At 39.3% G+C, this 16,929-nt stretch overlaps 1 protein-coding gene across 1 annotated transcript; it reads right to left on the reverse strand.

The window, feature by feature from the left end:
• Positions 1-363: 363 nt before the first annotated feature.
• On the reverse strand, positions 364-16,484 carry LOC309480326 (microtubule cross-linking factor 2). The gene is made up of 11 exons (XM_082144741.1): positions 15,504-16,484; positions 14,348-14,572; positions 12,579-12,734; positions 9,382-9,447; positions 7,600-8,736; positions 6,948-7,034; positions 6,137-6,298; positions 5,711-5,962; positions 3,499-3,539; positions 2,030-3,386; positions 364-1,379 (listed from the first exon to the last, which is right to left on the reverse strand). The coding sequence occupies exons 1-11, from the start codon at positions 16,257-16,259 to the stop codon at positions 1,233-1,235; spliced, it is 4,386 nt and encodes a 1,461-aa protein (XP_082000867.1). The 5' UTR covers positions 16,260-16,484; the 3' UTR covers positions 364-1,232.
• Positions 16,485-16,929: the final 445 nt, after the last annotated feature.

Raw genomic sequence — 16,929 nt, forward strand, 5'->3', positions numbered from 1 at the left:
ATTTTTGCCTTTTGCTCGATATTCACTATTGTGTAAGGCCACTGTTCACCCACTAGGGGTCAATACAAATCTACGAATCTAATTCAAATTGCTACCTCAGTAGAAAGTTTACATCTGTCATGCACACGACACAACTCATACAATATATTTGTATATTACTGATAAAACTAATAAACTTTTTTTTTACAATTATTCAAAGATATCGTTTAAGAAATAGTAGGCTACCTGGTGATAAGATAAGCTAAACTTATATCCATCCTTCTATGCACTTGTGCTATACTGTGATTGTGTTCAGTCTCATGAAAATGTGAATAAGCAATGATAGCTTCCTAAAATCAAAACTGAAAAAAACATTTCTGCCAAATCGGTAAGTTTTTTTTTAATCACACACAGTAATAAAAGTAATAAAAATCACAGGACTCAAAATTACTGAACACACTTTTCTTACAAAAGTATTTTTCTTTGCTTTTGTGGTCACAGGCAGATCTAGAGCAAAGCCTGAAACATCATTATTAGGGTGCTGCGTCCTCAAATCAAGTAATAGGGACCAATATAATGACATGGATCTGCATTTATTAACATGCCATAAAAAGTATCACATTTCAAATAGTTACATTTCTCTTGGCCCTGCAAATGTTGTTTGCATAAACACAGATCACGTTTAAGACAGCTATATGAGTACCAAGCCACATTTATTAGGCATCTAATAACAATTAAACAGTAATTGTCCTACAAACATTCTATTATGCATAATATATAAAAATATTAGTAAATCATGTCACAGATCTTTTTTGTTTTTAGATATGATGCTTAATATTTATTTAAAATGTAAGTCAAGTCCATCAAGGGTCAAGAAAGTAAAAACTGGAGGGGATCTTGCTGGTATTGTGAACTCTTAACAACACTATTAATTCTGTACAAGCCTTATTTGTTCCTCTAGCAAATTTAATCAGATTTTATATAATAATGCTAGAGACATTTCCCCAACCCCAAAAGGTATCTGCTGACTTCTTTCATGTTTTTTTTAGAGGGAAATTCTGTGGAATGGATTTTAACATGGTAAAACAGAGGTGAAGGCATAATCAAATTAATCCAAATATTAAATAAATACACACAAAAGGGGCGGATAATACGTCGAAATATGAGAATGATGTCCATGCAGGCCTGCAGATCCCTGAAGAATCCTGTCAGCTGCATCATGGTGTCAGCGCACATGATGACTCTGCTTCCCATTAGGCTTGAGGGTCACCTTTACCACGAGTTGCGGGGTATTCATGTGGACGGGGCTTGTTCTGACTGTGAGCCTGCCGGAGGTTTTTTTGTGAGGGTCGAGCAAAGCAGGATGTCAAAGAGCGTGAGCTGCAGTCACAGGCTCCATCCTGGCAAAGAGAGGGGGAAAAGTAAGGAGATATTCTCAGCTCAGCATTATGACAAACACAAAACAAAAGCTCTGGAAAATCCCTAATTTCACCTTATTTTCATCTATTTACAAATAGGCTTACTTACTCCAATAGTGACTTTTTCTAGTTGTATTTAGTAAAAATGAGTTCACCATGGGTACACTGTATTTGTGACATGTACTGTAAATGTCATTATGTTTTGTAAGAATGTTTCTTTAAAATATTCCTTAAAGAATAAAAAGAAAAATTGTTTAAAAAATGTAGTGAATGTATTACACGTTGTCATATGAACAGCCAGACATTAAACAGACTGATGCAAGTCTCACGAATCTGTACATAATTGTACTTTGAATTAGATAAAACCAAAAATAAAGGTCACTGAGGGAGTCAGATGTAAACGGCTCAGAATGATTCACCGATTAAGCGAGTCTGAATCACTAAGGCCAAGACTCACTAAAAAGAGCCAGTTCATAATAATCATTTTGTTCATGACAAAACTGCACATGGACACACTCAATGTTTCACAATGAGTCATTTTAAATGATTGTTGCACAATTTTATTTTACATTTGCGACCATTTTAGTCTCTAAAAGGCCAACCTTTTCAAAAAGTTAAACTTTGCTGCTAACCTCCAAGCCCTTGTTCTTGCTGATTGAACCCCTGTCGATTTGGCGCTGGGTTTGGGTCTGACTCTGACAGACTGCCTCCTCTTTTTGGCTGTTTTTCATAAATCTGCGGTTCACGATCTTAGTGATGCTGTCATTTCTGACCAGCGGGACCGCTGGTATACGAGACGGGGGGTGCTCCGATTTCTTTGAACCCACCAGTCCGACGTGATCCCTACGAGCCGCTGGAGCTTTCTCCATCGCCGGGTTGGTCTTCTCTCCTCGGCCACACACGTTGCGTAGAAACTCCTGGACCAGACCGTACTTGTGGACTCCTACATTTTTACGACCGCCAGGTTTATCGCTGGCCTGCGCTGATACTGAGCTCGGCCTGCTAGGTGTCGATCCACGTTGCGACAGAGCCCACAAACCACGGTCCTTAGCTCCATAATCCATCCTGGAGGAGGCGCTCAGAGATGAGGAAGAGGACAAAGAGGATGTAGTGAAGGATGAAGAGGATGATGGTGAAGTGGAAGACTTAGAGGAAAACGGAGAGGATGTAGAGTGTCTGCGCTGTATTTTCGGCGAGGTGGAATGGGGTTGAAAGCGCTCTGCGGGACCAGGTACCCTTTCCAATGATGCTGACGTCTGCTGGGTTCTAGCGGATACGAATGAGGTCACCCGGGGCGACCAGTGCTTTGCGGTATAAAGACTTCGAGGGCCATCGGTCTGTAGCCCGACTGTGGTCACCTGTGGTTGGGATTGTGTTTGAGTTCCCGTACTCACAACACTCGCCACATTGCTCCCAAAATCCTTTCCTCTTTTCCTCTCTAGAGGGCTGGATTGCGAGGTTTGAAGCACACTGGCTGTAATTTCCTTCATGTCATCACTCAAGTTGGCTGAGACGTCCATGCTGTTGAAAGCCAAGCGTGAAGGGGAAGCAATACTGGAGGTCTGAAGACCTGAACAGGATGTAGAACTGATGACAGCTCTCTCCGTCAAATTTTGGCAGACAATCGGCACGCTACCCAGCCAGTTTTCATATGCAGAGACCCAGTCTCGGTTTACAAGGCCACAGGAAAAAGCATTGAAATGTGGTTCCTGGCTCTCCTCACACTCTTCCTCCTCTCCTGCTACTAGAGAGCTCATTTGGATCCTTTTTGCTGATGGCGGGCTGAAATATATACGAATGCTGGTCCTCTCTGGAGCAGTGTGGCTTCTCTGGGTCAGCTCCTGGTTTAGGTTCAAACCTGGGAAACTGGAAGGCATGATAGGGCAGTCCCAAGTCTTACAGCCGTCTTCTCTGTCCAGAAGGGCAGCTTCATGACTGAGGTACTTCCAGTTCTTGTTGGGTTTTGCAATGCCAGTTTTGAGAGTCATCCTGGTGGGAAAGCAAACAATATTAATTAATTAATAAATCTCAAAAAAGTTAGAACTTTATATAGATAGATATCTTGAGATGGAATTACTCTGTGAAAATAAAAGAATCTGACCTTTCCATTTTTCCATCTTTTGTCATCTTATTTCTGAAGGACTGAAAGTGGGTTAGAAAGATTATTATTTTGCACTCATGATTAGTGTATTTTTATATTAAATATACATTATATACAATATACAAAAAATACACTACACACACACACACAATCACAAACTATATGTATAGTATATAAAATATTATATATATATATATATATATATATATATATATATATATACACACAATCAGTATATATATATATATATATATATATATATATATATACACATACATATATACATACATACATACACTCACATATATATTGTAATATTTCATATCTTAAGTTCTATTTATACTATAATATTAAAATATTATATATTATATATACTAAAATATTATATATTAAAACAACCTGTACAACCTGGAACTTTCAACAGAAAAATATCTCGGAGTGAATCAGGGACAGGGAATCCTTCTACTATTACTTAGGGATGAGCATTTTAATATGCAGAGTAATCACTGTCTTATTTAGGGAAAGTGTGTCAGAGTGCCAGTTAGGGATTACAGAAAAGAAAACCACAAGAAAACGCTTTGATCAAGAAAAAAAAAAAAACACTGGAAAAATGTCTCTGCATTCCAATCCAGGCTTTACTTAACCCCATCAAAGAACTGTCACTGTCTACATTCCAATTTTATTCTTAGTATCTATGATAATGAACAGATAATTTGTTCAAAGGGAAGAATGAAACTGCTGTCAAACTGGAGGGCAACAATATAAAATCACGTTGTTTAAAAATAGAAAGTAACATCTAAAACCATTTAAAGATCCATTATGCATTTGATCCTCTAAATAATGCCTCCTCATTCCTCTCTCTCCTCCTTTCCCTCGACCCTGCACAATGTTTCCCCCCGTTTACTGTAAAGTAAACTCCTTATTTGAACTTCAGCTGAGCCTTGATAAGTGCCTCTGTGGTCACTGTGGTTTGGCTAAGCCTTTTTCAGAGTGAGAAGTTGTGATTGAAGCTGATGTCTGTGCTCCGCCTGCTGTCCTACAGTCCCAAAAGGGGATTAGCCTAAATTCTGTTGCCATGCGGCCCTTTAACACACACAGGCTCACGGGACTGTCTCAAATCTCTGACCTCTGTTGCTTTAGGACTATGAATCAAAGCCATTTGGCGAGAATTATGCATATGTTTTAAGCTTAATCAGACGGAATAGTTATAGTATTAGAAAATTGCATTAGTAAAAGGGGGATTTCAATTATTTTAATAATGATAGTTCAGACTTTGGTTTGCAGTAAGCATGTATACACTACTGTTCGAACATAAGGGGTTGGTAAGATTTTAAGATGGTAAGACGTTTTTGAAAGGGGGATCTTATGCTCACCATGGCTCCATTTATTTGATAAAAAATACAGTAAAAACAGTAATACTGTGAAATATTATTACAGTTCAAAATAGCTGTATTCTAATATGCTGATTTCCCTTATGAAAATTAATCATGGTTGTATTACACAAAACCATGGTTCATTTGTGATTACCATGGTTTAACTACAATAACCATGGTTTTATTTGTATATTTTTGTAAGGGTTGGTGCTCAAAAACATTTCTTATTATTATCAATATTGAAAATGGTTGAACATTTTTGTGGAAACTGCAATTATTTCATGAATTATTTTATTGAAATAATACTTTTCATCAGTTTGATGCATCCTTGCTGAAAATTAAAGTACAAAATAAAAATCTCTCTGACCCAAAACGTTTAAATGGTAGTGTAGGTCATGAAAGAAATGCCACAAAAAAACATAAATGGCAGAAACAGGTAAATATAAAAATGAATAGAATTAAATAATTGTATTAAAATATTTTAATTTATTAACACTAGATATTGCATTAGATATCATGAACTACTGAAAAAGTTTACAGCATTTATTAAAGTTAATGCTAATATATTTGCAGCATTTGAAAATAGATAAATTAACATTAGATTATTAGAATTCTAAACAAACATGAATTAACAATAAACAAGTGTATTTATAGATTAATACAAACCTAAATGAATAAATGCTTAAAAAATTGTTGTGGTTCATAATACCTAATGCACTTACTAATGTTTACAAATTGAACTATAATTATTATAAATTATAGTTCTATGTAGAACTATAATGATTATAAAGTGTTACCAATTAAATAATCCCCCAAAAAAGAACAATCGTTGCTCTGACCTGCATTTTTCTATTTTGCTTTGCTGTCTTCGACCTTTCGCACTCTAGACGCACATGGTTCAGGTGTTCCAGCAGTTCCTGCCGCTCAGAGCTCCAGTTGCTCTCACAGACCTTCAGCTGTCTTGTCAGGTCCATGACTGCAGTGTAGGACTCAGCTAACAGGTGCTGAAGCTTCTCAACGTGGTCCTTCTGCAAAGCCGCATTCAGATCTGATGGACCCTTTATTCCTGCCTTCCCAGCTGGACCCTCCAGCTATAAACAAACACAAACAACTATAAAACCATGATGATGACTTTTCCGTGTCATAAAGCTTTTTTCATTTCCCTAGAGGCCGAGAATGAAGAAAGATGTGATGACATTAGAAACATGGCAACAGGTTCATTGATGCTCTCTGAAGGGAATATACACAGATCTTCTGGTTCTCACCCTGCTTATGAGGCTCTTGAGCTCTGTACACTCCACGGCCCACGCAGCTTTGGCGTTTGCAAACTGTCGGACGACAAACTGGGCTGCCCTGTGCTGCTCCCAGAGTTCACAGAACAGATCCTGCAGGGCTGTCCTCAGGTCTGACAGCAGGGCACTGCTCACCTGAGAGAGGAACACACAGGGCTGAATCTACACTGGGCAGCGGGAATTTCTGTCAGGTGTTTGGCATGGTAATGGATATGACAATGTTGATATATTTTAGTCTTCGCGGAATAGATCTTCTATGCTGCTGCTGCTGTTGGTTATTGCTGCTGCTGTAGAGCAAGTACGGGACTCGCTACTGCCATTACATACACAACACGCTGCTGTGAGCAAGTAAGACATGCTGCTGCTAACCAATATAGCGTACATGAAAAACCCGTAGCAGATCTATACAGGTGGAGCGTTTCTGAAAGCGTGCTGCAATGCTAAGGCAAAAGCTAACCATGTATTTGAAGGTTTAGCATGCAAGCTCATTGGTTATTGATACAGCAGGAACCAATCAGCTGTGCCCTATAGAGAATGATACAATTGCAAGCAGGTTGAGTTAAGGACCTATTAGCCTGCGCCATATAGAGTTTCATGACATAACTTTGTATTTATCTTCCCCTGTTGCCCATTTTCAACAATGCTATTTGGCTAATCGATGCCCAGAGAGCAGGCATGTTCAACTACAGTTTAATTAAGAAAAAGGCCATTTTTATAGTTAGTGTTGTAACATGACTAACAAAAGTTTTTGATTCTATTATATTTCCCTCATTCTTTTTCATACCTGAGTGTTGCATTTCTCTTGAAGATTGTACTTGCATGCTCTTGACTCTGTGTCCTTTAGGAGATGAATTTCATTCTGACAATACATCTGAAATTAAAAGATATTTCATATAACTGGATGTTCTTGAGTGAAATAAACTTTTAATAGTTATTGTGTGAAACATTATTTATATTATTATTTTTATAAAATATAATTTAACATCGAACAATTTCGCTACTAATAAAGCTTTTTCTAAATTAAGTGAAATTTAAATTTTTTTTATTTAAAAATTAAGTACAATGTGTGAAAAATGTATAGATTATAGAGAAATTATCTAAAATTTTTAAATATAGAATATTTTATTGTGCATAATTTACAATTTTCTCAGATGATCTCTCTATATATATTAGCTCAAATTATGCAAAGAGTGTCAAAATATGTACAGTGTCAGTAACTGTGTATATTAAGGTTACATTAATGGTAAACAACACATTTCCACCAAAAAGCATTATTAAACACAATACAAGATAAGCTGTGAAAGATTTGATGTGAATATACTGTATGTATATACTGTATAATATTGTTATTGGGCAAATTAAAGTGTTTTAATGTGTCAGAGAACCAAAAAGTCCCTAAAGTTGACCACAGCAGAAAATATAGTTGCCCCATTTACCTCAAACAGGTTCTTTCCGTCTCCGGTGGGTCTCTCTCCCTGCCGCCACTGCTGGATGAACCATCGGAGCTGCAGAGTGAGCAGCACTAAGCTGTCCTGGTTACACCCATTTCCACTAATTTCTTCACATGGACGTTCTTGTCTTGCTTGATTCTTTGTGTCCTCTTTCAATGCACTTAAATCTTCACCAAAATGTAATATATTATTTTCTGTAACAAGCCCATAGTGCTCTGAAGTGGAGTTTGACAGCACCTCCAACTTTTCTACAAGAGCACGCAGCTGGGCTTGTAACACTTCTAGTCCATTGGTCAAGGGACTTAACATGGGGTCCAAAAGCCATTGATGTGTCTTGCACTGAGGAACCACTGTCGTTTTGCTTAGGTAAGGGCCACCAGGATGGGTCTTATGGGCATATGTAGGTGATCCGCCATTTTTAGCTGGGGCTGTCAGGAGCTGGATAGTTGATCTGACAAGCAGCGCTTGGTCATGGATGGCAAGAAGACCTTCTAGATCCTTCACACCAAATGTGCAGTCTGGCTTACATTGAGCTCGTCCATCTTCCTCTTTAGTCTCTGCAGAAAGCTCCTGTTCCCCACCGATCAGCCCTTCTCTGTGCATGTGGATGGAGTTCTCCATGTGTTCTTCCTCTGCACGCATCTGGATCTCCTGCGTATTATTGTGGATTGTCAATGCATCTGCTTTCTCTACACCATCCAGACATCCACCTTTAAGCACCTCCTCCTGCTCTTCCTGCTCCCTCAATGCTAACCCTTCACCAGCCCCCTTCACCATCTCCTCTTCTTCCAAACTTCCTCCTCCTCGTTCACGCAGTTCACTCATTTCTGCCCGCAAACCACGGTTCTCTACCTCTAGTTCCACAATTCGACGACTCAGCAGCGTGGCTTCTTCTTCCACCAGCCGCAAGTGAACTTTGACCTCTGCTTCTCGGGTGTGGGCGGAGTTAGTGGTGCCCGCTGCAGCCTGGTTTTCATCTACATCACCGTAAAGAAGACGGTATTTGGAAAGCTCCTCCCGCATCGCCTCACTCTCCAGGGCCATCTTTGTTAGCTTCTTGCACATGAGCGCAGACTCCTCTTTGGCAAAGTGGAGCTGGCATTTCAAATCAGCACTGTCATCCTGCAGAGAACACAGGTGTGTTAAAATGGTTGGCATAATTTTAACTTTTACTAATACGTAAACACAGCAAGGCTACCTTGGCTATGATCACTATGGCTAACAGGGTTGTGTCACGAATAATTGAATTGAGAAATCTTATTCAATTCCTGAAGTGAATATTTGAAGTGAATTTGAATTGAGATGGCAAACATGATGCAGAATTCAAATGAACTGGGATGGATGGATGGATAGATATGGCGCTTTACCACTACACAGTACCAGCTCGCCTCGGCTCGCCTCGACTCGCCTCGACTCGGCTCTGTTTGGTTTTCCACTGTGTAAAAGTTGTACCTGTACCTGTATCCAAAAACAGCATACACTCGATTTCCTCCATTGTCCTGTGTGTGTGGGTAGCGGGTGTGTCTCGCGCGTCTCGCGTAAAAGATGAAGTCACGGCAGTTTCCTGCGGCGTCGCTATGACGACCAGGTACTATTGTGGAGGTACTATCTGCAATGGAAACCGGAGCGAAAAGCGAGCCGAGTCGAGTTGAGCTGGTACTGGTAATGGAAAAGCGCCAATAGATAGATAGATGGAGGGATAGAGGGATGGATGGGGGACCATCCTTCACAAATCAATCATTTACACTAATGTAACTTCCAACTCACCTGTGGAGAGAGTTTCTTTTCACTCTTGATGGATGTTGATCTCAAACTTCTTCTCTTTAGAGAATTCTGTGAATACACCACATCCATAATAAGTCTAAATACATTTTAACAACTTACTATGCATATTATGGCCATTGCAATTTGTCCCCTAAGATAATGTCCTCCTATGGGCATAAGCGTTCATTTGAGTTATGTTCATCATAGTTGTTATTTTCCATCATACCACTGTCCAATGCATTCCAATTTCCAATGAAATGTGTGACTGTAAGGAAAGTATGCACCTAATAAACACACTTAATCATGTTCGTGTGAGGTGGCAAGAACTCCAACTCCATAACTCCAACAAACATCCATACTGCTCCAAGTATGTCGAGAATGCTGGCTAGAGTCAGTCTATCTGTCTGCTGCTTTGTCTGGGTCGCTCAAACCCTTAAAAGTACAAAGAGCAAAGGAGGAGCATGTAGTCTCCATATTATCTTTAAATGTTAAAAAGAACCTTATTGATTCAATCCAAACCAAGACTGAACTGTCATAAATTTAACCATAACTCCAAGATAAATGTCTTTTAAAAGTACAGATTGTTGCTTTTGAGATTATAAATCAGTAATTTATCTTGTGGATCAAGATTGCAAAAAAGACTTTTGACCGGATGGATGAGTAAAGTGTTCGTATGTAGATCATCATGTTTCAGGTAGTGTCAGGCTCACACGAAGCCTTGATAATCTGGTTGTAGCTGATTTGTTCTGCTGGTAAGGATCAGGAATGGGCAGCAGCTGTCTGAGCTGAGCTGCGCGGATCCACTTCTAAGCACTGAATCCTGGATTAAACTGAATGCGTGCCGTTATTAAAGACCTACAGTCCTTCATTGCCAATAAAAAAAAAATACTTTTTTCTGCGCATTATATTGGTATAATGGTGGAAAACACTTTTTTTTAATCATTATGAGATAGTGAAAGTAAAGAACACGCCTTCTTGCTAGTATTTTAAGCATGTATGTCGTAACTGCATATCATAAGACCCACATTGGGTTGGACAACGACAAGGATATCCCCTTCAGATGTATTTATAAGTGGCTGCTTTCTTACTCTCTCTTCACCCTTGTCTTTCAAATGACCCATTTATTTGCTCTCTTCTCCCCCTCATGCATCCACAAGTGAGGATGACAGCTGTGGTTTGAATTCAGACCCTTAGATCATTCTATGCCCTACCCAAGCAGTCAGCTGTTGGTTACACCCACTATATACAGTTGGGGTAAAGGTCAGATTGTAATCCTAACGGCATCATTAAATTAAGAAACAAACAAGAATTGCTGTAAAGCAGTGGTTCTCAAAGTGTGGGGCGCGCCCCACTGGTGGGGAATAGAGACGTGACAGGTGGGGCGCGCCAAACGGGAGGAAATTTTCCTTTTTATGCCTTTATATCTTTATCCAGACATCCCAACTGTCCCGGAAGTTCCGGGAGTCTCCCACATATTGATAGCGGCTCCTTGACGCCCGCAAATGAGATCCAATCTCCCGGAATCGCGCACTAGAGAGTGACTGCGCGCGCATGTGTGTGTGTGTGTGTTTGTGTGACTATAAAGGCATATTAATATTAGCGGAACAAACTTTCGCGCCCATAGATATATGTGTAGCTATATCTATGTTTCGTGCCGATGGGTAGCAGGCTAGTGTGGGCAATAAATAAATTGTGCAATGCAAAACAGGCTCATTGCATCCACTAATGCAGGGATAAATAGACCCGTCTTGCCAAATGGATTTATCTTCTTTTCTTTTTTAACAGATTGCAAAGTGGCACTTTTATTGCTTTTCTATTGTTGAACTTGATACAAATTTTGACACAGCTGCACTTTTATTTTCTCTATTTTTGAATTTCATGCAAATTATGACACAGCTGCACTTTTATTTTCTCTATTTTTGAATTCCATGCAAATTATGACACAGCTGCACTTTTATTTTCTCTATTTTTGAATTTCGTGCAAATTATGACACAGCTGCACTTTTATTTTATTTATTTTTGAACTTGCTGTTATTTGATGTAGATAGTTAGTTTGTATTTAGATATAACTTGTTACTATACTGATACTACTTGTTAATTCAATAAATTTGAACATTTTATTTCTTTAGCATGTTGGGACGATGGGGGCAGGTGGGGCTTGAAAATTCCCCCTTGTCCAAAGTGGGGAATTACCGAAAAAGTTTGAGAACCACTGCTGTAAAGTGATAGAAGTCATACTTATAGTGATATAAGTGGCATATATAAAGTACGTTCAGTATTTTAGCATTCAAAAGTTTCAGGTTAGTAATTTCTTTTAAGAAATAAAAGAAATTAATACTTTTATTCAGCAAGGATGCATTAAATTGTTCAAAAGTGACAGTAAAGACCTTTATAATGTAACAATATATTTCTAATTCAAGTAAATGCTGTTCTTTTAAACTTCATATTCATCAAAGAGTCCTGAAAAAAACGTATCACGGTTTACATTAAGCAGAGCGACTGTTCCTAACATTAATAATAGTAAGACATTTTTATAATAGTACATTCCTTGAGCACCAAATCAGCATTAGAATGATTTCTGAATGATCATGATGTGACTCTTGAGGACTGCTGTAAATTCAGCTTTGCCATCACAGGAATAAATTTAATTTAAAATATATTACATTTGAAAACTGTTATATTAAATAGTAGAAATATTTCACAATATTACTGTTTTTAAGATCCAATAAATGCAGCCTTGTCAAATTTTATTTTGACTTCTTTCAAAAACTATAAAAAATCTTGCAGACCCTGTGTGCGTGTGTGTGTGTGTGTGTGTGTGTGTGTGTGTGTGTGTGTGTGTGTGTGTGTGTGTGTGTGTGTGTGTGTATGTGTGTGTGTGTGTGTGTGTGTGTGTGTGTGTGTGTGGTTCAGGTAAACCCTACATTATGAGGACAAAATGTAATATCCGAAAACCTTGTCCTTGTGGGGCCATTTTTGGTCCCCATGAGGAAAACAGCTTATAAATCATATTAAGTGATGTTTTTAAAAAAAGTTAAAATGCAGAAAGTTTTCTGTGATGGCTAGGTTTAGGTGTAGGCTTAGTGATAGAATATACAGTTTGTACAGTATAAAAATCACTATGTCAATGGAAACTGTATATATATGTATAGTATATATACATATATATATGCACACCAAAGTTTTTGTGGTCGTAGCACCTGTGATTTGTCCATCTCAGCCTGCAGGACCTGCTTCGCCACCTCCAGATCCTGCAGCCGTTCACGCAACTCCTCGTTTTCCCATTCTAGCTGTGAATTTTTCTTTTGAATGGCCTCAAGTTCGCTGTGCAGGCGAAGGGACACACTTTTTGCCACCTGGGAAAACAATATTCATATAGAGTTAAGCAAATACACTACAAACCATGTGTCATTGCTAACTATCCACAAAGACGTTGATGTTAATACGATAATGATCTCAAGCCCTTTCATTCTCTTGGGGAATATTATTAGACACAAGAAGCTCTATTTAAAGAAAAGAAATATCTGATACTTTATAAAACGCAAAATGAGGATTAAGTTACTGTTTCAGCTGTGGTTTGTGACATTGAGGATGTGAGGAAGTAAAGTGATAAGTTAATTGTTTGGGATTCAATATGGGTCGACTCTCCTACGATCTCCCTCCTTTGCTATCCTTTGCAAAGCACTCATCCTGTAGATGCTCAAGGGGTTGCTAACAAATGCTAATAATGCCAATGGAAAACTGTTAGAGTGCATGTGATTATGCCATGGCATCTGTGACTGTGCTTTTCTTTTTTATAGCGCAGGGCGATTATTATCGCCACTGAATTCAAGGAGAAACTCCACAATCTCGGATTTCTCTGTGAAAAAAGTAAGTTAATGATGAGAATGTGGAGTAGAGCAGACACTGAAAAGGATGCTGTGAGATATCTGGTTGCAGGACACTCCCGTGGGGGCTGTTGAAGACTGAATAACTTGACGGAGTGCTGGTGAGGACGCTGAGCAGCGATGGGCACACACACACACACACACTGGCCCAGTTTGTGAAAGGAGGGTATCTATTTCTCTCACATGCCTTTAAAATAGACTGGTCATGGACACACACACACACACACACACACACACACACACACCAGCAGCTGTGCTTGGACACTTCCCCTCTCAGATACTGTGGCTATAGTCCTTGACACATACCATACACATGCAAATACACACACTCTTTCATTCAACCTTGATTCTTGAGTAATACTTCACATTGTGTTTCTACGAAATACTAAATAACATTTAATTCAGTGCAAACAAAGGGCCTGGAAGAAACCTGAGGAATAGTCTGGAGGAGGCAGATTTCAAAAGAAAACAGCCATTTTATATGGGTCGGCCTGCTGTGTAGATTGTTTTTTAATTTGTAACGTTCCTACACAAAGCTCTGTCGCTGATTGGCTGAGAAGTTCAAACCAAAAAATGCTTATGCTGTGAGTGGCCCACCACAAATTACCGATCGTCTGCCAAACAGAAAACCGAGGGATTTTCTACTCATTTTACCAGTTGGACCAACTCCAAAAATAAAACCACTCACTACACATGTCAAACTATAAAACAAAGCGGCATTTTGACTCTCACTAACACAATTTAGTCACAAACCACTATGGAAAGATTACACAATCCATCTGAGTGCATGCTGATTCATCTAAACAGAGTTTTGACTCATATAGTGACTTACTATTAAACATTTAATTGGCACTAAGCAGTATTAAGCATTTTTGATAAACATCCTGTCCCTATGAATGCCATGGACTGCATCCAAAACCCTAACAGTGGGTTTCCTGTACACACATACACCAGTGTAGCTTAATTGCACCCAAATCATGAGGGAAATATTTATTTAATTACACCATGAATGTCTCATACAAGTACTTTCTCACACAAACACACTCAACATCAGCAAATGACTGTAAGCATCACATCCTCACCCTTATATCATGCTCAAGTGTTCTGATAAGCTCGCCGTCCACCTGTCCCGTCTGGGCTACACGCAGGCTGCGTCTCTCCGCTTTCCTGAGTCGGTACTGCAAGATGCGACAGGCCTTATTGGCTTGTTCAAGCTGCTGTCGGAGTTCCTGCAGCTGGTAAACATCCTCCTCCATGTACATGTCTCTCATCTCCAGCATCTCTGAGCGGAGCTCCTCCATTTCGTCCTGAAAAGACAGCCAAAAATGGTGTATGTAAACTTCCTCAGTATTGTGGCAGTATTGCACCTACCACTGAAATGAAACTTTTTGGAAGTTTTAATTGGAAAACATGAGAAAAATCTATGCATTCTACTTCAGTCTAAACAAAGCATATGTGTTTGTGCATAAAAGGAGTGTTTCTTATGTCACTATAAATTTTGGCCTCCAACCAATTCGCCCAAGCCAGCATTGGTCTTACACGTCGAGTGCAAGCATGTTGTGCACATTAACCCACAGAACCGGGTGCATGCCAAGAATGATGCACTGTCCTTCTCAGGGATGCATTGATGGACTTTCTGTTGACTTCTTGATTTCTACTGAGACACCTTGCACTTAATCAGAGTAAGGCTTGTTCTCTTTGTGAACCCGTCCTTCTATTGCATGTCAGAGACAATGAGGGATGACACAAGCCAATTAGTGAAAGTGTAATCTTCTAAGAAGAAAGTAAATCTTACAGTATAAGCCGTATCACGTGCAGTTTATTTCTGCTTTGTTTATGTGCCTGTTAAAATATTGTTATGTGTAGCAGACAATGTTAACCCTTTAACAAACATGATGTATTCCGAAATAGTTTGTTTTAACAGTTTTAACTCAGAATTACAGTACATAAAAACCACAGGGGGAACTATGGGTTTTGATTTTGGTATATTCATAATGGAACACAAATGTATATAGCATAATACTTAAAATCCATCTAAACAGGCTGTTACAGCAAAGATACCTAAAACACAAATAATTAAACACACTTTTGCAACAATACCGTTTTTTTGTAATTGGCCATCCAGCCATCTTATATTCTTGAACTCGCCCTAGTATAATTTACACCATGCAGAAATTATTATTTGCCATTAATTAACAAACGAATAAATCAATTTATCAACCAATCAATAAATCTCACCTTTAAATATTCATTTTCCGATCTTAGGTCGTCAATCTCTCTCAGCAGATCCTCATGCACCCCATCAGCAAAGTCTCCAGTCAGATCCGAAAATGCCACAGATGCGCTCAAGTTCAAGCGACTGTCCTGGGAAACGTAGGACCGGTCTCCAGGAGAGATGCTTCCCTCGCCGAAGCCAAACCCTGGGGACAGGGTGGCATTGATCAGACCATAATCTTCTCTATCTTCTGATGTTTGCTCAGCTAAACCGTCCATCATCTCTTCGTGGGTTCCTCTGTGACAGACCTCACCACACTGGGCATCAGTGGACTGCTTATGCTCCTCAGATGCGTCCGAGATCTCAGAGCTGCTGTCCGTGGAAGACAGTTTCCCGGCAGCACAGCCAGAGTCCTTACTCAGGTCATCAGACGTGATGCTTCCATCCGATAGCTTTCTTCTCCCGGATGATTTACTGCGATTGCTATCGGAGCGTTTTCTCGACTCTGGTTTCATCTCCGTTTTCCCAGCATGGATGTTTGGCGTGACAGATAATCCACGCTTTGGTTTCTTGGAGTGAATCTCCTTAGTCTTGCTCTGTGAGGGAGCTGCGTTCGCCTGAGGTTGTTTTGACGTCATGTGTTGCACATGATGCCGGTGGATTTGTCTTGACTGGTGGCTGACCGCGTCTCCTCCACTGGCTTTATCCTGCCCGTCCCGTCCGTGCTGGGATGAGCGTGCATTAGACTCAGGATTGGCCTCAACTTTGGTCTTTGTCATTGTTGGCGTTCAAATATGAGAATCTCCTCTTATTCACCGTTCATTGCTTATGTGAAGAGAGAAAGACAACTCTGTGTGTTTATGTTTCCAGGCAGTAGGCTATAATGAGATGAATAATGCCCGTATAGAGTCCTCTGAAGAGTTTGTGTGAGATGAGGAAAAGTTAAGGTAAATCCGAGTAAAGCCGTTAGTCTAGTGGTTGAGTGAATATGTGTGTGGCCATGTGCCTTTAAAACTCCAAAATCTCCGCCCCGAAAACAGGAGCTCTCTCTCTCTCTCTCTCTCTCTCTCTCTCTCTCTCTCTCTCTCTCTCTCTCTCTCTCTCTCTCTCTCTCTATCTGAGTCAGAGTTAACTCAGCTTTACTGGCATGATTACGAACAGCTAGAAGTGCCAAACCATTGCTTTTCTAGGATAAAATTATAGATTTTTTCCAGACACCCCTGCAATGCATATTTGCAATGCATATATGTTATATATATATATATATATATATATATAATTTATTTATAACCTATATATATATATATATATATAATTTTTGTATTTATAACCTATATAGCCTATATAAATTGGTTTCAAAAGAAAGAAAGTTTATCACAACTCACACACTTCTCAAAGGCACGGAACTTAAAAGTTTAAAAAACATTGCTCGATTGACATCTAGTGGCT

Source organism: Leuciscus leuciscus (genome assembly GCF_965113295.1).
Source record: "Leuciscus leuciscus genome assembly, chromosome: 18".
Taxonomy (NCBI): domain Eukaryota; kingdom Metazoa; phylum Chordata; class Actinopteri; order Cypriniformes; family Leuciscidae; genus Leuciscus; species Leuciscus leuciscus.

Coding starts and splice junctions, on each gene's coding strand:
- LOC309480326 (XM_082144741.1), bottom strand. CDS start 16,259: ATGACAAAGACCAAAGTTGAGGCCAATCCTGAGTCTAATGCACGCTCA. Junction 7,035..7,599: donor ACGGAAAGAACCTGTTTGAG/GTAAATGGGGCA, acceptor TTTTAATTTCAG/ATGTATTGTCAGAATGAAAT. Junction 1,380..2,029: donor GCAAGAACAAGGGCTTGGAG/GTTAGCAGCAAA, acceptor TCTCTTTGCCAG/GATGGAGCCTGTGACTGCAG.